Source organism: Salmo salar, chromosome ssa18 (assembly GCF_905237065.1).
Source record: "Salmo salar chromosome ssa18, Ssal_v3.1, whole genome shotgun sequence".
Classification (NCBI taxonomy): domain Eukaryota; kingdom Metazoa; phylum Chordata; class Actinopteri; order Salmoniformes; family Salmonidae; genus Salmo; species Salmo salar.
The window spans coordinates 73,356,751-73,376,662 of record NC_059459.1 but is presented as its reverse complement, the minus strand read 5'-3'; the positions used below and the strand labels follow the sequence as shown (position 1 = coordinate 73,376,662).

The 19,912-nt window shown below is 42.2% G+C and overlaps 2 protein-coding genes across 13 annotated transcripts in view; one reads left to right on the top strand and one right to left on the bottom strand.

Annotated features, from left to right (window-relative positions):
• Positions 1-12,444, bottom strand: part of LOC106577912 (tudor domain-containing protein 7B) — a 41,657-nt gene extending 29,213 nt beyond the window's left edge. Inside the window, exon 1 of one of the 2 annotated variants that reach the window (XM_014156361.2) lies at positions 12,104-12,444. In XM_014156361.2, the coding sequence (XP_014011836.2) occupies positions 12,104-12,178 (75 nt within the window). In that variant the 5' untranslated portion in view covers positions 12,179-12,444. Of the gene's footprint in view, positions 1-6,719; positions 6,994-12,103 lie in introns of those variants that run through there. The other variant, XM_014156362.2, reaches the window with a different exon arrangement.
• Positions 10,686-19,912, top strand: part of LOC106577911 (dynactin subunit 1) — a 35,791-nt gene continuing 26,564 nt past the window's right edge. The window contains exons 1-11 of one of the 11 annotated variants that reach the window (XM_045701514.1): positions 10,686-10,833; positions 13,674-13,724; positions 13,817-14,071; positions 14,332-14,410; positions 15,520-15,551; positions 15,697-15,714; positions 16,648-16,671; positions 17,196-17,249; positions 18,239-18,394; positions 19,230-19,253; positions 19,717-19,797. In XM_045701514.1, coding sequence (XP_045557470.1) covers positions 13,844-14,071; positions 14,332-14,410; positions 15,520-15,551; positions 15,697-15,714; positions 16,648-16,671; positions 17,196-17,249; positions 18,239-18,394; positions 19,230-19,253; positions 19,717-19,797 — 696 coding nt within the window. In that variant the 5' untranslated portion in view covers positions 10,686-10,833; positions 13,674-13,724; positions 13,817-13,843. The remainder of the gene's footprint in view (positions 10,834-13,673; positions 13,725-13,816; positions 14,072-14,331; positions 14,411-15,519; positions 15,552-15,696; positions 15,715-16,647; positions 16,672-17,195; positions 17,250-18,238; positions 18,395-19,229; positions 19,254-19,716; positions 19,798-19,912) is intronic. The other 10 variants (XM_045701513.1, XM_045701515.1, XM_045701517.1 and 7 more) reach the window with 10 other exon arrangements.

Sequence of the window (19,912 nt, the reverse complement as noted above, 5' to 3'; positions counted from 1 at the left end):
CAGAACGTTCTCCACGGCGTCTCCAGACTCGGTCACGTCTGTCACGTGCTCAGTGTGAACCTGCTTTCATCTGTGAAGAGCATAGGGCGCCTGTGGCGAATTTGCCAATCTTGGTGTTCTCTGGCAAATGCCAAACGTCCTGCACGGTGTTGGGCTGTAAGCACAACCCTCACCTGTGGATGTCGGGCCCTCATACCACCCTCATGGAGTCTGTTTCTGACCGTTTGAGCAGACACATGCACATTTGTGGCCTGCTGGAGGTCATTTTGCAGGGCTCTGGCAGTGCTCCTCCTGCTCCTCCTTGCACAAAGGCGGAGGTAGCGGTCCTGCTGCTGGGTTGTTGCCCTCCTACGGCCTCCTCCACGTCTCCTGATGTACTGGCCTGTCTCCTGGTAGCACCTCCATGCTCTGGACACTACGCTGACAGACACAGCAAACCTTCTTGCCACAGCTCGCATTGATGTGCCATCCTGGATGAGCTGCACTACCTGAGCCACTTGTGTGGGTTGTAGACTCCGTCTCATGCTACCACTAGAGTGAAAGCACCGCCAGCATTCAAAAGTGACCAAAACATCAGCCAGGAAGCATAGGAACTGAGAAGTGGTCTGTGGTCCCCACCTGCAGAACCACTCCTTTATTGGGTGTCTTGCTAATTGCCTATAATTTCCACCTGTTGTCTATTCCATTTGCACAACAGCATGTGAAATGTATTGTCAATCAGTGTTGCTTCCTAAGTGGACAGAGTGATTTCACAGAAGTGTGATTGACTTGGAGTTACATTGTGTTGTTAAAGTGTTCCCTTTATTTTTTTGAGCAGTGTATTTTGAACAGGGGTGCCTTGTCAGACAGGCTTCCTATCACTGATCTAAGAACAGATTGTCAGGGGCAGGATCTGGTGTAAGGGGCCCTCCTAGCCTGGGTGCCATTCTATTTCTTGCCAACTCCTTATGAAACTATGAATGACTTGGATTTGGGAAGGTAGCAGAAACAGACTGGCACCCAGACTAGGGCCCCCCAGTTTAGTTCAGTGAAGATCTACCTCAATATTAATCTCACCAGAAAGGTTGAATCAACGACACTGACAAATGTTAAAATGGTGTTGATGTCACAATTATCTTAAAAATTATCTTTACAATCATAAAACTAAAATCACTGTATTTCAAAGATTGTAAATATTGAAGGGAGTTTAATTGGGGGGCTTTCAGACTATTTACTGCAGTCAACATGATGAGCAAATTACATTTCACTCTAATAGAGTTGTTTATTTTTGTATTTTATTTTAATTTTAATTTGAAATTGAACCTTTATTTAACTAGGCAAGTCAGGTAGCCTAGTGGTTAGAGCGTTGGACTTTTAACCGCAAGGTTGCAAGATCTAATTCCCGAGCTGACAAGATAAACATCTGTCGTTCTGCCCCTGAACAAGGCAGTTAACCCACTGTTCCTAGGCCGCCATTGAAAATAAGAATTTGTTCTTAACTGACTTGCCTAGTTAAATAAGGGTAAAATAAATAAAAACTAGGCAAATTATAACTTCAGCACAACGCCCTGATTTGGAATTTGCATGCAGGATTTTTTCGCGTTAATTTAATTTATTCTACTTCATATCAACTACAGACAGTTCTCGAATTTGCCCCAAAGGCATGCCCTCAACTGTCTCCAGTAAAACATTTTCTTTTCTTTTTTTTACACATAGGCCTAACACTCTCTCAACTTCTTATAAAAAACTGTAAGCCTACTAAATAAATAGGCCCAAAAAAGTGGTCTAAATTAGTCTAAAAACTAAATAAAAGTAAGATGAATACCAAATATGTCAACATGATAAATTGTTTATATTAGGTCAGTGAACTCTCTCTCCACAGGAATTCCTCTCCACGGACAATAGAGAACAAGTGGTGACGTAATATGCCAACAGAGCATTGGTAGAGCTATTTAAATTGACATTAAACAAATTCTCTCTGATAATGGCCTTGAGAGATCATCCTACAGGAAGCTTAGGAGCTCTATACTAAAACATGAGTTTGTAAAGATGGAGATAAACTATTTAATTACACACTTCTGGAACAAAGCTATAAATGACAATTCATACAGTAACAACTGGGAGCTTTTAATTGTGAGGTTGGAAAATATGGGAGTATTCTTGCCAAGACAAGGAGAGTTGAAGAAGAAAGTGTAATTACAAAGATCACCTCTCTTGTTCAAAAGCCTGTTGAAAGTCTCTCAGAGGAGGACTAATCTGTTCTGTTTGAGCTACAACACAAGCTGGATGATATGTATAAACTGAAAGCAGAGGGAGCCTTTGTCAGATCTAGGAAGAAGTGGCGAGAGGAGGGTGAACGAAATGGATCTTATTTTCTCAGGTTAGAAGAACACCACTCTAAAAATAATACAATTCAACAAATACATATTAATGCTCTCATCACAGAGGATCCCAAATTAATCTCTATCTTTAGTTGCAACTTCTACAGGATTTTACATAGTTATAAGTATTGTGGTGTCCTCAACTCCGTTTTTTGTTTTACTCTCTAAGGGATGTGAAATCAATTTGGGAGGCCGAGAGGAAACACTATGATGACCCTATTATAGTTGAAGAGATCATTTATTCTATTGAACACCTTAAAAATAATAAGTCTCCTGGGACTGATGGTATATCTGCTGAATTTTACAAAACTTTTTCTCAACAGTTAGCCACATTTCTGTTGGAGGTATTTTCTGAAAGCATTGCAAATAATGCTCTCCCTCCCAGTTTGACTCAAGGTCTGATTACATTAATACCTAAGTCCAAGAAAGACTTGCTTCTCCTCGATAATTGCCGTCCAATCTGTCCTCTCAATAACGACTACAAAATATTAGCATCTATAGCATCTATAAAAGAATGAAGGCAGTTTTGGACTCAATAATAGAAGAGACTCAATCTGTCTTCATGAGGAATAGACATATATCTAATAATATCCAACTGCTGTTAAACCTTATTGACTATTCTGATCTAATCTTCCAAGATAGTTTGATTGTCTTCTTAGACTTTTATGAATCCTTCAATACAGTGGAACATGAGTTTCTATTTCTCTCCCTTGAGAAATTTGGTTTTGGGGAATTATTTTGTAGCACTATTGAAACGCTATAATAAATGGGAACAGTTCCATTAAATTAAAGCATGGCACTTCTCCTAGATTTGATTTGAAAAGAGGAATTAGGCAAGGTTGCCCAATTTCACCTTACCTCTTCCTGCTTGCAACCCAACTTCTTAAATGTTCTGTTAAATCCAGCAATATAAAAGGGATCTCTATTGCTGACAGAGATATTATCATAAGTCAGCCTGCAGATGACACCACCCTCTTTTTGAAAGATGCTGACCAGATTCCTAGAGCAGTCGATGTAATAAATATTTTTCCCAAAGCATCTGGTCTTTGCCTACACCTTAATAAGTGTAAATTGTATGCTGTTAAAGACTGTGTGATACCCTCTATATGCAATATTCCAGTCAAGGAAAAGGTAACATACCCTTGGATTACCATATGTAAGGGTCAACAGGAAAGATAAGATAATCATTCAATTTCATACCTATTACTGAAAAAAACTAAAAGAAGTTGAACCATTGGTTGCAGAGGGATTTATCCTTGAAAGGTCGAGTATTGCTTTCTAAAGCTGAAGATATCTCCAGACTTACTTATGCAGCCCAGTCCCTACATCTTGACAACAAAATAGGTAAAGCAGTTGACCAGATGCTTTTCAACTTCATCTGGAAAAACCGTACACATTATACTAGGAAATCTGTTGTTATGAACACATATGAATATGGTGGTCTCAATTTCTTTTGATTTTCCTACTTTGAAAAATACTTTTATGATAAATTGGGCTAAACATTTCAGAATCCTACTTCAATTTGGAATTGCATCCCTCCTTACATCTTCTCCTGTTTTAGTCGCTTACATTTACTTTACTTTGTAACTATAATATTGATAAGATTCGTACAAAATGATCTGCTTTTCATAGACAAGTATTCTTAGCGTGGTCGTTAATATATAAACAATTTTCCCCGCATAGGTATTTCATTTGGAACTATATGGATATTTTGTATAGAAACAAGTCTTTAGTTTTTAAGAACTGGTTTAATAATCATATCCTGCTGGTGAGTCAACCTTTTAATGCAGAAGGATTGTTACTCAATATGAGGATTTTTTTTACTACGTTACAATATCCCTGTTACACCTAGAGAGTTCGCCATAGTCTTTGATGCTATTCCATCTGGAACTCTCATGTTGTTTAGAGGTGTAACCAGACCTCACCTTCTTGAACTTCCCTTGCTTAATACAGTTGACTCTCCAATAGGAAAAATGTGTTTCTCCTTGCTCCCTCAGAACAACACATCTATACATGCAATATTTCAATATTGGGTTGCTGGGTAGCCTAGAGGTTAGCCTGGTGGTTAGAGTGTTGGGCTAGTAACCGAAAGGTTGCAAGTTCGAATCCCCGAGCTGACAAGGTACAAATCTGTCGTTCTGCACCTGAACAAGGCAGTTAACCCACTGTTCCCAGGCCGTCATTGAAAATAAGAATTTGTTCTTAACTGACTTGCCTAGTTAAATAAAAGGTAAAATATATATTTTTAAATGTCACAACTTACTGGAATACATTTGTCAATAATATCTATTGGGAAAAAGTCTGGTTATTACCACACAAATACCTGCTTGTTAACAAGATCAAAGAGGTCTCTTTCAGAATGATCCATAAGTATTACCCTGCGAATCATTACCTGAATAAAATGAAAAAATACATTAACTGTAGTTGATTTGAGGATCCAGAAACAGTTTTGCATTTATTTTGGCATTGTCTACTTGTAAAGAAAGATATTCATAGTTTTATAAATGTTATTATTCTTGATGACTTTTGTTTTTCTATGTGAGAATGTGCTGCTCGGTTTCCTTAACTATAATAATGATGAAGAAAAACAATTTTACCTCAAATCTAATTGTGCTAATAGAAAAATGTAATATTCATGAATGTAAATTGACTAATAAAAAAAACAACTCTTCCATGTTTTCTATGAGGAATTTGAGCAGTACATTTAAGACATTTGAGCAGTACATTATTCTAATAAGGAATCAATACGTGTGTATTTTAAGGTATTTATATAATCTGTCATTTGTTGTACCCCCTAGCATATGTTATCATTGTCTGTTTATATACCTCTTGTATGTATGCTGTTTTTTCTGCAATAAATCCAACGGAGCATTGGATAAAGTTGTAGTCTTTGCGCGGCAGTTAAAGCCGAAAAAGGCAACTAAACTATTTGGATCAATTAGGCTATAAAATTAAATGTAAACGTGCATTTGCAACTGTCACCAACAAGCCCCAAGTGTATGGGATCAATATCATGCTAAATGTATTGCAAACACACACAGCATCCATTTTGTATTCGTGTATCATGATCGGTACAAATAAGTACCAATCCACAAATGTAAATCACTATCCACAAATGCAGTTCACTATCCACAAACAAACACCTTTTGATTTGTATTTGTAAATAGATATATTGCATTTGAATGTTTTCATAACTGCAGATATGCAGGTCATTTCCAAGGGCCTTAAAGGTTTGCACATAGGAGAGATATGCGCAAACGTGACAGATATGGCAAACCTACAACTCCATGTTTGGAAGCGCCTAGGTCACCTGATTTTTGGCAGGGATTTGACAAGAAAAAGGCCAAAAGTTATTTCGCGTAGAAAGCGATTTGAGGTCGTAGAAAAAAGTTCTCACATAAGGATAATAGAATTCCACAGCTGGGACAGGAGAGTGTTGGCAGCTGTGTTGATTGTCTGATCCCATAACCTAACTTTTGCATGCCTCTCCTGGGGAAACGGTTAGAGGCCTCAGGAATACTTATTTCTCATCGTCTGTGCAACATGAGACAGCGGATGGATTATAATATTATCACTTACAATGTATGACATATCCTTCACATTTAGTGGCGCTATCACACTGGCCAGCTAAATGAACTATTTGGGCGATGAACGGGTGTACGCCGCAATAGTGTTGCAAATATAGAGTGGGCTAGGGTTTCGATTATTTATGTTGGACATACTATGGTTACACATATCATGGTTACCATACTATAATTTCTGCAGGCATCAACACGGCCGAACGAGAAGCTGTCAGCGATTTATAGAAATCGCTTTTTACGGGTACAAAACTTTTTCTACGAATTCAAATCGCTTTCTACCCGTGAGAATATGTTTTCCATGGTCAGGTGACCTAAGCGTTTCCAAACATGGAGTTGCAGGTTGGCCATATCTGTCATGTTTGCGCATCTCTCTCCTATGTGCAAATATGTATGGCAGTCATTTTACTTATGGCCCTTGGAAATGACCTGCATATCTGCAGTTATAAAAACATTCGAATGCAATATATCGATTTACTAACACAAATCAAAAGGTGTTTGTTTGTGGAAAGTGATTTACATTTGTGGATTGGTACTTATTTGTACAGATCATGATACACGAATACAAAATGCATGCTGTGTGTTCACAATACATTTGATATTGATCCCATACAAGTGTCCTGTCAAGCGACGTTATGACGCTCTATCGAACTCCGTACTCTTGCCACTTCATGGGACCCTCAGAGGGATTTTAAGCATTCACCAAATAGTATCACATCAACTATTTAATCTCAGTAATAAGATAATTAATTCAAGTAATGCCAGTCAATATAACTCTTACCTTGCTGGGAAGGAACAGAGACGACGGTGACACGGTTAACTTACTGCTCGTCACACTCCCTGATTGTCGTTCTGTCCCAGCTCACCCAAAGCTGCGCTCTAGCCAAGCGCCTCCCAGCAGGCCGGGTTGGTGGGTTACAGTAGCCTACCTCGTCTGTGATGTGATTGGCCATCTCCGCACAGCCCCACACTAATTCCATCATAGCGCAGGCGCACACAGGAAACTGTTGTCCAAGTGACACTTATTCTGTGTATAGGTCTATTTGGTTTTCGTCATCGGGTATGCTATCGTCTTAGAGTGAGAAAAAACAGTAGGCAAAACATTATTCACTGCCACTGTGTGCCCCAAAGTAAGCCGCTTTTCTCAGTCTCTGTCTCTCTCTAGTTCTCAGAGAGCTGAGAGGTCAACGTTTTGTATATGCGGTGGAATGCTTCAGATGGTACTTCGGATGGAAGGTTGGTTACACTGTTGCATAAAGTGAATTTGCACTACAGCTGAGCTACAGACACATAGACAGTCTCTTTTTTTCTCCCTCACATTTCTCACATAGATCTGGGCTGCTGCCTTCCCTCCTTCCTGACTACAGTCTCCACAGCCAGATGGTTATATAATTGTTGGACTATAAGGCATGTTAAAACCATCATGCTATGTAGGTTTTGGGATGGGATAAGTACACATTTTTATTTTATGATTTTTGTCTTATCCTGAGGTTGAAGCTCTAAACATAAGCCACCTACAAAAGTATTTTGTCAGCCCTTTACAAAGTATTTATTTTTGTATTTTAATTTGATGTATTTATTAGGGATCCCCATTAGCTGCCAAGTACTAGGGTTAGGCCAAGGCAGCAGCTACTCTTCCTGGGGTCCAAACACTTTAAGGCACTGACGTCACATATAAAATAAAAGATAAAAACAGTACATCATATAACATTATTACACCACTACAATACAAAATGTATAATACCACCATACAACAATGTTACAACGTTCGTGTGTGTGGAGTGCGTGTGCTTGTGTGCGTATGCGTGTGTCTGTTCCTGTGTATCTCTTCACAGTCCCCGCTGTTCCATAAGGGGTATTTTTATTTGTGCAGGCAAGCTCTAACATTCAAAGTTCTTTTTTCATCATAGAGAGCCTTTTAACAGCCAACCATCTAAGATAGCCTACCAAACCATTGAATAAAAGGCTCTGAATATCTTTTCCATCTGAGTAATCTATGTTGACTACCACAACTATGCGTCGAGGCAAGCAACACTGAACCATGCATGAGAGCGCCAGCTGTTCTGGACGACTGTGTGATCTCGCTCTCCGTAGCCGATATGAGAAAGACCTTTAAACAAGTTAACATTCACAAGGCCACAGAGCCAGATAGATTACCAGGACGTGTACTCAGAGCATGCGCTGACCAGCTGGCAAGTGTCTTCGCTGACATTTTCAACCTCTCCCTGACCCAGTCTGTAATACCTACATGTTTCAAGCAGACCAACATAGTCCCTGTGCCCAAGAACGTGAAGGTAAGTAAGCAGCCTTGCACAAGCCTTAACGTGTGCGAGCCGGAACGTCTCATAGGAGCAGGAGCCCATCTCCTTTTTCTGTAGCGTGAGGCAGCTTGATGTACAAGTAAACCCCCTGAACAGGACGCCAAGTTAACCTGTCTAAATTACTATCGCCCCATAGCACTCACATATGTAACCATGAAATGCTTTGAAAGGCTGGTCATGGCTTATATCAACACCATTATCCCAGAAACCCTAGACCCACTCCAATTCGCATACCGCCCCAAACAGATCCACAGATGATGCAATCTCTATTACACTCAACACTGCCCTTTCCCACCTGGACAAAAGGAACACCTATGTGAGAATGCTGTTAATTGACTATAGCTCAGCGTTCAACACCATAGTGCCCTCCAAGCTCATTACTAAGTTCAGGACCTGGGACTGAACACCTCCCTCTGCACCTGGGTCCTGGACTTCCTGACGGGCCGCCACCACCTGAAACAACACATTCACCACGCTGACCCTCAACACAGGGGCCCTCAGAGATGCGTGCGTATTCCCCTCCTGTACTCCCTCTTCACCCACGACTGTGTGGCCGCGCACAACTCCAACACCATCATAAAGTTTGCTGATGACACAACGTGGTTGGCCTGATCACCGATGATGATGAGACAGCCTACAGGGAGGTCAGAGACCTGGCAGTGTGGTGCCAGGACAACAACTTTTCTCTCAACGTCAGAAAGACAAAGGATCTGATTGTGGATAATAGGAAATTGAGAGCCGAGCACACCCCCATCCACATTGACGGGGCTGTATTGGAGCGGGTCGAGAGCTTCAAGTTCCTTGGTGTCCACATCACTAAGGAATTATCATGGTCCACACACAGTGGTGAAGAAGGCACGAGAACGCCTCTTCCCCCTCAGGAGGCTGAAAAGATTAGTCATGGGCCATCAGATCCTCAAAAGGTTCTACAGCTGCACCATTGAGAGCATCTTGGCAACTGGCAGGCTTCTGACCAGGCGCTACAGAGGGTAGTGCGTACGGCCCAGTAGATCACTGGGGCCGAGCTCCCTGCCATCCAGGACCTCTATACCACCCAAGTCATAGACTGTTCTCTCTGTTACTGCACAGCAATCAGTACTGATGCACCAAGTCTGGAACCAACAGGACCCTGAACATCTTTTACCCCCAAGCCATAAGACTGTTATTTGGGTAACTATTTAATAGTTAGTCCAGATAGTTAATTAGTTACCCAAATAGCTATCTGCATTGACCCTTTTTGCACTAACTCTTTTGACTCATCACATACTCTGCTACTAATGTTTAATATATATCCTGTTGCTGAATTACCTCCTACCCCTGCACATCGACTCAGTACTTACCCTGTGGATATAGCGAAATTATAGTTACTCGTTGTGTATTTACTCCTTGTGTTATTATTTCTCTCTTTTCTTTCTGCATTGTTGGGAAGGGCCGTAAGCTTTTAGTCTACACCTGTTAGTCTACACCTGTTGTTTACAAGAATGTGCCAAAAAAAATGTGTATTCGATTTTTGATACCTGTAAACCAAAATCTCAAATAATGTCCACATGGGAGAACCATTTGAAAAACCCTTTTGGTTCCAGGATGAACCCTTTTGGGTTCCATGTAGAGGCCTTTCTACAGATGGTTGTTCATGGAACACAAAAGGGTTCTGCCGGGAACCAAAAATGTTTCTCCTATGGGAACAGTTGAATAACCATTTCGGAACCTTTAGTCTACTGAGCTCATGTGAGTGGAAAAACAGTACAAATATTTGAATCAGTTTTGTTTCTATATAAACGTTTTGAGCATTGCTCGTTGAGCGCATCACTCTATGTCGTCACTAGTTACCACAGCCACAAAATAAGAAACTCCACTGATTTATATAAGGTATCTTCTTAAAATGTTATTTTAAACCTAACCATAACCACACTGCTAACCTTAAATTAAGACTAAAACGCTAATATTTTTTACATTAATTTATACGATATACCAAATTTAGACTTTGTGGCTGTCTATAACTAGTAACAACCGTCACTCACCATATCTCGCGCCAAACACTGATTGCAAATGTTTTTGATGTTTGTTCACGTTGCTAGCGATTTCAGACACTTATTTTTACTTCTAGACATGCCTCACATTTGTATATAAAACGCGAAAAGGAAGTTTAACAACATTTATTTAGAAGTTTAGTTACTTTATATTCTATAGCTGACCTGTGTAGTCCTACTCACCACCTTGGATTGTAAGTGCACATAGTTATCCATCAATCCAACAGGTGTGGGCGCTTGGAATATATTCGTTTGTTTATGTGATATCGTGTACTGATGTTTGAAATGTATTATGTATTGGCCATTGCTATTGGAACTTCTGTAACGTAATTCCAATTAATACAAATTTCACTTTTGTCAGAAGAATCGGAAGTAGACGATTTATAATGAGAAAAAAGCACCGGAAGTTGGTGTGGGTGGACGGTTCTTATTATAGCTTATTATAGGCAATTTGCTAACTGACCTTTACCTGTATATTTTTCTTCCGTTTAACCAACAAGTTATTTTGGAACATCATACCAAACCTAACTTTGTCAATTTGTAGGTAGGTGGAAGAAGTTTGCTAACGTTATCTAGCTTCTCAAGATTATTGACTGTTAGGCTAACACTTCGCATCTAGTGTAACGTTAGCTAGAAATCTAACGTTCGCTAGCTAGCGTTACTAGCTACAATGAAATGTATTGTTGATTTAACGTTAGCTAGCAAAGTATTTTAGTTAACGTTAACTCGCCACCGTCACTGCTTCTTTCTATGGGAAAACTGTATGAATATACATTTTTCAGAGTAGTTAGCTAGCTAATTTGCTTGCTCGAGGTACCTAACGTTAGCTAACATTACAATCAGATTTTTGACTGACGCGGAACACACCACAGTTAGCTAGCTTAGTAACCAACTAGCGTTAGCTAACTAAGTTAGTTGGCAAAAGTTAACCACCTAACCTGGCTGGCTAGCTAGCTATTTTAGCTTGCCAACTGTCATAATGTTTGTGCTGGATGACACTTTCACCTGATTTTACAGGGCAAGATGACACTGACAACCTCTGAAGTAGATACTCCTGAAAAAGAGGATGATAATTTCTATTGGTGACAGTCAAGTGCTGATATGAGCATAATCAGAAACACACCCTTTCTCACTGACTGAGTGATGTTCTTCTTTCAGTACAGAGGTCCATATCAGGCCCTACTAGTGTTTTGTCAGGTATTGTTATGGCAAGATTATTTTCTGTTTTCCCATAATCTAGCTGCTACAGCTGGAGACGACAATGTTATTGCGTACTTGCTGGGATTCGGGAGAAGTACACAAGCTCATTTAGAGTTGTGATGGTTGCTGAAGGTGAAGCATCACTAATAGCTTCCCCTGCCAGAGACCCTCCTCACTCCTCCCCTGTCTCTGTCACAAACACTTCCTCTCAGAAGGATAGTGAGAGAAGCTAGGAGGATAGATGGAAAAGCTTACACTGTTTGATACTGTTGTTATTTTGCGGATAAATAAGGCAACAAGTCAATATGGCAGGAATGTGCAGGCGGCATTCCGTGGCCGTCCTGGCAATGGGCCGGGGTAGCTTGGTGAGTCCTATCTGATATTCTGTCTAAGACTAAACAAGTTCCTACATATGAGTTGATTTGATTGAACGGACAAACAGCAACAGTCAGTTATTTTACCTAAGGCTAGTGATTGTCTATAGGCTACTTTTGATTTTATACTTGCGTCAACCATTTTTAGTGGTGCCACATTGGAGAACAGAACTGTATCAAGAGCAGTTTTCTTGTTCATTCTGCTGGCAAAGAATTTAGGATAAATATGTGTATACTCACAATGCAGGCCATGCAGCACGGTGCTGAAGATGATGATTTCGGTGATGATGATGAAATAGCATGTTGTGGCTCCATGATCTGTTCACCACTTCAGCTGAAGAAGTCACGGTTAGGAAGGAAGGGTAGACTATTCCAATGGCATTTCCTGGATGTTCCGGTGTTATGACATAAGAGCTCAGTTTCTACTTCTTTTGTTTCTAGTTTCTGACTAACACCATTCCTGCCATGATCCCGGCTACTCCTCCCAGTTGTCTGCCTTTCGGACTATATCTATTAGGCAAGCTACAGCTAATCAGGTCTCCTCTCACATGGCATTGCCTCCCTGAAGACCCACATATAATGTTTGCCATGTTCCTCCATGGCCCATTTTGACCATTTCTCAAAGATTTCCTCAGTGTGGGTAGACTGAGCGGTACTGTCTGTGTGTCTACCGGCAGTAATGGTTACAGTCTGCTGTAACCATATGACTGGGTGTGTGACTGCTCTGTCCTCAGGCTGTCTGTGGCCTAGCTAGCATGAGTCAGCTGGCCGTGTGTCTATATGGCCTAGCTAGTGAAGAGTCAGCTAGTTGACATTCAGAAGACGGAACTAGACCTAATGGATATATCATCAATATGTTGTTTGTTTCTAGTACTTGTTGTGGAATAGGCCTATATCAGCCATTTTCCCTCTCAGCCTCTTTCTGTCAGTCTGTGAACTAGGCCTAGTTATTTAACTAGGCAAGTCAGTTAAGAACAAATTCTTATTTACAATGTCGGCCTACCAAAAGGCAAAATGCCTCCCGCGGGGACTGGGGCTGGGATTAAAAATACAAATATATGACAAAACGCACAACAGTACATAAAGAGAGAGCTAAGACAACAACACAGCATGGCAACAACACAGCATGGCAGCAACACATGACAACACAGCATGGCAGCAACACCACATGACAACAACATGGTAGCAACACAACATGGTAGCAGCACAAAACATGATACAAACATTATTGGGCACAGACAACAGCACCAAGGGCAAGAAGGTAGAGACAACAATGCATCACGCAAAGCAGCCACAACTGTCAATAAGAGTGTTCATGATTAAGTCTTTGAATGAAGAGATGGAGACAAAACTGTCCAGTTTGAGTGTTTGTTGCAGCTCGTTCCAGTTGCTATCTGCAGCGAACTGAAAAGAGGAGCGACCCAGGGATGTGTGTGCTTTGGGAACCTTTAACAAAATGTGACTGGCAGAATGGGTGTTGTATGTGGAGTATGAGGGCTGCAGTAGATATCGAAGATGGGGGGGAGTGAGGCCTAAGAGGGTTTTATAAATAACCATCAACCAGTGGTCTTGCGACCTGTTTACAGAGATGACCAGTTTACAGAGGAGTATAGAGGTCAGTGATGTGTCCTATAAGGAGCATTAGTGGCGAGTCTGATGGCCGAGTTGATGGCATGGAATGTTGTCATCAATAAAAACATGTTTGCATGCTTCACTTTGTTGTTGTGGAAAATCCGATGTTCAAATGTTTTATCTTAGATCTCACCAAGAACTCAGTTGTCATTGTTTCTTGTCTGTGGATAAATGACAGATTTCCAGGCACACAGAGAAGTGCAAAGATCACAACAAAATCAAACCCTAGGTGAGGCTGTAGACTAACACCGGCAGTGTCAACAGCAGTCACAAGGTCCTCTGTCCTAAACTATGTTCTCTCTCTCCACCCCCTCACCCCAGATCTCCGGCAGCCCCCTCCTGAGCAAGATGAGTGCGGACGGGGGAGGCAAGCCTGCCAAGGTGGGCTCGGTGGTGGAGGTGATCGGTAAGGGCCAGCGTGGCACGGTGGCGTATGTGGGCGCCACACTCTTTGCCACGGGCAAGTGGGTGGGTGTGATCCTGGACGAGCCCAAGGGCAAGAATGATGGCACGGTCCAGGGGAAGAGATACTTCCAGTGTGACGAGAACTGCGGCATCTTTGTGCGCCAGTCCCAGGTAACTAAGCTAATACGCCATACCACAGACACTCTCTCTAACTGTGACACACACACAGACACTCTCTCTAACTGTGACACACACACAGACACTCTCTCTAACTGTGACACACACACAGACACTCTCTCTAACTGTGACACACACACAGACACTCTATCTAACTGTGACACACACACAGACACTCTCTCTAACTGTGACACACACATTGTGGAAGAGTAATAGACTGGTGTATTGAACCCGTCTCCCTCTCTCCTTATCAGATCCAGCTAGTGGAAGATGGTGTCACCTCTCCAGACATCCCAGAGTCGTCCACTGCCAAGTTCCTGTCCAAGCAGAAAGGTGAGCAGAATAACAAAGCTGTAGCCTTCATTTACATGGCCTCAGATAGCGTTGGGGTTAATTTCATTTCAATTCAGTCAATTCAGTAAGTAAACTGAAATTCTAATTGTCCTCAATGCTTCTCTATGAGGATAATTTTTTGAAATTTCTGTTAACTTCCTGAATTGAAATTCTCCCCAACCCTGGATAACATGGCACTGATCTTTAGGCTGCAATCATAAAGACAACACTAACCAGGTTTCCATCCAACCTTTTTATGCGAGTAAAGTACATGTTGGATAAAAAATGTCATGACAGGCCTGATGGAAACAGAAAACGTGTCAGTTAACTTTCCAAATGTCCACAAAACTAAATACGCTAGACAAGGTGGGATCTTTTTCTGTTGGTAAAAATCATTATGAGAGAATTGTCTGCAGAAACGCTTAAGATGCACAAATATTGATATAATAACCATCATATGGAAGTGAACTTGGAGTCACGCGATGACATGTTGTGTGGTCCTCCCACTACGACTCGCTGGGAAAGCATGCAGTTCATTAGACTACAGATGAAATAAGTGATGAATTTCACACGGTGGTGAATGGGCAAGGTGGTGACCTTGTGATGCTCCTTTCCATTCCATATCCATAATAATCTCATCATGTAGGCTATACCCACACCGTATCTGACAGTTGTTGGCTAAGGAGCACATGTCAATACCAGAGTGGGCACACTCACTATATAATGCCTTTTTTTGTTTTGAATGAGAGAACCATCAGTAGAGTTGAAAATGCGATGGAAAACCATTTAACTTTTTTATTCACTACACGGGAATTAAAGCGCAGAAGTAAATGTTATGTGCACTACGTCATCACCCACAGCCTTTTAATCCCCAACAAGTCCATTTGATGGAAACTCGTCTTTGGTTGGGAAATGCGCGTATTGTTGATAAACAGATATAGAATATTCGCATGAAAATCTGTTGCCAATCGGATGGAAACCTAGCTACTGTAACACTTTATATTACGGTCCACTTAAAGTATTTCTAAAGGGTTTAGAAGTAGTTTATAAATGGTTAATGTGTGTGTTTATAATAACATATGATCTGTTCTTTCTGTTTTTATCTTCAGACATGCCTGAGATTCCAAAATCAGTCAAACAGGTACAGTAAAAATACAGACCTTTGTTTCAGAGCGATTTCCATCCCTCTCCTCTCCTTTTCTCTCCCTCCAAGTGACCTACCTGACCTCTTCCCTCTTATCTACTTCCCTCTCTCCTCTCTCCTTTTCCCCCAAATACCATTACAGACGCCCATTTCCAAGAAGGTATAGATATTTAAAACTATGCTCACCTACTTTGCCACGGTGGTTGTTTGCTTGTCACGTTTTCTTTTGAATTGGGCTGTTCAGGGTAATATTTTTGGCCTGTCATAGCTTTTCTGTAGTTCGTCTTTTGGACTGTGTACTGCTAATGGATCACATGGGTGTTTCATGTCACCGTACATTTTTGTTGCGTTTTCACTTTGGTTCCATGACACATTTAGGAGCATGATGTTCCATGTTCTGGCTGTTAGGTTCATTTTTAAGTTTCAGACTCAAGTGTGTTCTTGCTTGCATTGTGATGCGTCTTGTTTTTGCCTCGACTTCACTTGGGATTTTTTGTTGTTGTTGACTTATTTTAAGTCATGTTATATACTTTTTAACATCAACTTCACCCACTTATATATTAACTACAGTACGTCACCTCAGTTTTTAAAAGTAGTGGTTATCAGCACAAACTTCATACTTGCACAAAGACTTAATGAAAAATTCCACCCAAAAACTCTCTTTTGGTATTTGTTTGATTAGTCAATAGTTGATATAGTTCAAAAATGTTTTGCAGGTCAGCAATGACGTTTTCAAGATATGTAACTTTCATAATACAGAAATACAGCCGGAAGTTGCATCATATGACTCAAAATGCGTCAAACCGGCTGTATTTCTGTATGTCAACAATGAAGTAATGAAGCAAATACTAAGAGTTTTTGGGTGGAGTTTTCCTTTAAGTGATTACGAGGAATTCAGTAACACAGCAGTCCAGCCTGCTGGAGAGGGATATATCAGTGTGTTTTGACTAATATTAACCCTGTGTGTTTCTGCCTCTCTGCCCTGCTAACTACTGCCCTTCGCCGTCTCTGCTGGGCCTGTGTGTGTGTGTTCTCTATCCTCCGCCGCTACTATACCCTCCTCCTCTTCCTCCTCTTCCTCCTCCTCCTCCAGTCCGTCACCCGTCGTAGCACCAAGGTGAGCTTGTTATGAACAGCAGACGGTGTGGTAACAGGGTTGCGTTAAAGAAGAGCCCACCTGTCCATTCCTACTGTAGATCGTGTCGTCCTTGTGATGTCACAGCAGTACGTCCTGAGGTAGATTAGAGCAATGGAATGTTGATAAGCTCATGAATATGGAAGATGTAGGAAAGTAGCTCACCACAGTCTGGAAAAGGAATGATGTTTTAGAGTGGGAGATCTCCTGCTTCAGTTTAACGTCATAGACTGAGATAGAAGTCAACAGTCAGTATTTGACATGAGAGTATGTCACACGTCAGTACATGGTGTGTGTATCTGTTTAGGCCTAACTATAGAATGTGAGAGTAGTAGAGTGTATAAAGTTGTTCTAGAAGATTCCCTCAGGAAGAGAGAACAGCAGTAGATGGCTTTTCAACCCCTAACACAGCAGAGTGTATAAAGTTGTTCTAGAAGATTCCCTCAGGAAGAGAGAACAGCAGTAGACAGCTCTTCAACCCCTAACAGTCTACTCTCATACAACAGTGGAATACTCCAGGTCGTCTCTCCTCCTCCAGCTCCCTCCCCTCCCTCCTCATGGTACGTTCCAGGCCTCATACCACCTGACTCCCCTGGGAGAGATCAACTCTGGTCCTGGAGGGGTGAACTCTGGTCATTCTGGTTATTGGTCAAAGGTCAAATTCACTGCAACAACTGGAAAAACGACAGCGTAGTTAGTTTTAGTAATTTTAAACCAAAATCCCCACAAAATGTGAAGCAGTAACTTACTACTGTAGTAGTGCCCCTAAAACCAGAGTTCACCCTTTTACAGACAGTTCAGTTCACCTGGCCAGTTCCTTGTGCACTGTTGCTACTTTTTAGAGTAGGCCAGATGAGCACAGTAAAGGGTGACTTATATGGCACTGGGTGTGGTATTTGCTCACCACTGAAGGTTTCACTTAAATACGGGTTTACTGGAGTTCACCTGGGCTCTGGGTGGAAAGTTTCTGTGTTCAGTTCCGGGAGCAGTCTGTGTTTATGGTCATTGGGATTAACAGGTAATGGTACGGTCTCACAGATGTAGTTCTCTTTTACATGTATTTAACTTGTATTTCTCCCTCTTCCTGTTCTCTCTCGCTCCCCTTTCTCTTTCTATCTTTTCTTCGCCTCTCTCCCTCCTCCACCCTCTGCCCCCCCCCCAACCCTCTCCCTCCTCCACCCTCTGCCCCCCCTCCCCCACCTCTATCCCTCTGCCCACCCCTCTCCCTCCTCCACCCTCTGCCCACCTCTCTCCCTCCTCCACCCTCTGCCCACCCCCCCACCTCTCTCCCTCCTCCACCCTCACCCACCCCCCCACCTCTCACCCTCCTCCACCCCCCACCTCTCTCTACCTCCACCTCTCTCTACCTCTACCTCTCTCTACCTCCACCTCTCTACCTCTCTCTACCTCCACCTCTCTCTTTACCTCCACCCTCTGCCCCCTCCCCCCACCTCTCTCTACCTCCACCCTCTCTCTACCTCCACCCTCTCCCCCACCTCTCTCTACCTCCACCCCATCCCCCACCTCTCTCTACCTCCCACCTCTCCAGGCTCCCCGGGCCATCGGGCTGTCCAGCTCTCGGTCCAGGGAGGATGTCAGCGAGGGCAGCCTGTCTTCCAAGGGTGCGCTGGGGGCTCCTGTCGTCCCCCTGCCCAGCGGCACCCCCGCCACGTCCGGAGCTCCACCCCCCGCCACCCCTAGCAAGGTCAGTCCACAACCCCCCGTGGCCAATCAGATCATTACCTTAGGTTCTGGGGAGCTTTTTGGTCTAGCACAGAAAGAAAACACTCCATTATCATAACAGTGATACGTTGTTGGATGTGTTTACTACTGGGCTGGAACAAAAGCCTGCAGCCTGATATGTCATTTATATAGATCTGAGACGATAAAGCGAAAAAATTATCGACACAGACCACTTATTGAGGATGTTTTGATGACATCGTTCATTACAATAATTTGCCTATTCTACAGAAAAGTGAAGTTTGAAATTAAGTTTGCTAATATGGGGTGATTGTTGGGATAATGGCGACAGTGCATGAAGATGGCGGCCCCCATGTACTTACCACACATTCCTTGTTTTGCTAAGTTTGCAGTGTTGTTCATTGCTCTCCGTTACTATTTATTTGTATGGTCATTGGCACCGTGTACATGATCCCAAAGCTTTAAGACGCCGGCAATAAAATAAATATATATATTTACTGGCACATTGAGCCATGTCGCGCGCCGTAGTTTAAGAACTCTGTGGGTGGTGCTAAAAACAATGATGTCATATCTGAATTCCTCCATCTTTATGGACCGTCGGCCGTTGAAGGCTACAACATTGAAATTAGCAGTAGTAGTTTGAAGGGTAACAACAGAAGCTGGTGCACATTATTCTAAACCTATCATTTTATTTGTTGTATTGATTCAGTCAGTTTATCGTGATTGTGTCTTTTTGTCCGCATCGCCCAGCTCCACCATGATATCACCTCCATCCATTGTGTTTCCTCATTTGTTGTCTGTTGACTGTTGTGTTCCATCCATGTTGTCGTTGTAAACAGGCTGAGCCTCCTGCATCAAAGCAGGTAGGGTAACAGTATCTGAACGCATGCTTATCTGGTCTGGGCATGTTGTTGACTAACAAACTGTGGTTGCCCCAAATGGCATCCTATTCCCTATATAGTGCACTGCTTAATAGAGAATAGGGTGCCATTTGGGACCTATCCAGAGATCATAGGGTGTTACTCCTCAGCCTCTCTACCACTGCACTTCCCCTGCATGCCAACAGAGGGCAGAGTTTCTTTGGGTTAATATTACTGAGTAAAGGAGTTTACTCCAGACACGGTTCTTGGTGGTGGGAGCATGTATTGGAGCTTTGAGGTTTTTTTTTGGAATGTGGGTTCTAACGTCTCTGGTTGCTTTGAGATGTCCACTATCCCCTCTCTCAATGCCCCCCCCCCATCCCTTCCTATTCGTTCTTCCCCCCCTTTCTCTCTTTGTCTTCCCTGATGTGTTCACCTTCTCACCTTAACCTCTCTGTCTTCCCAGGAGGAGGAGTCTCTGCGTGGCCAGGTGAAGGACCTAGAGGAGAAGCTGGAGACCCTGAAGATGAAGCGGGCGGAGGACAAGGTCTTTGTCTTTTTTAATCATCTATTTATTATCTTGTTATTATATACAGCACCTTGACTGGCTGTCTCTGTATGAGTTGTGCTATACAAATATAAAGACATCTAAAGTTGATAAT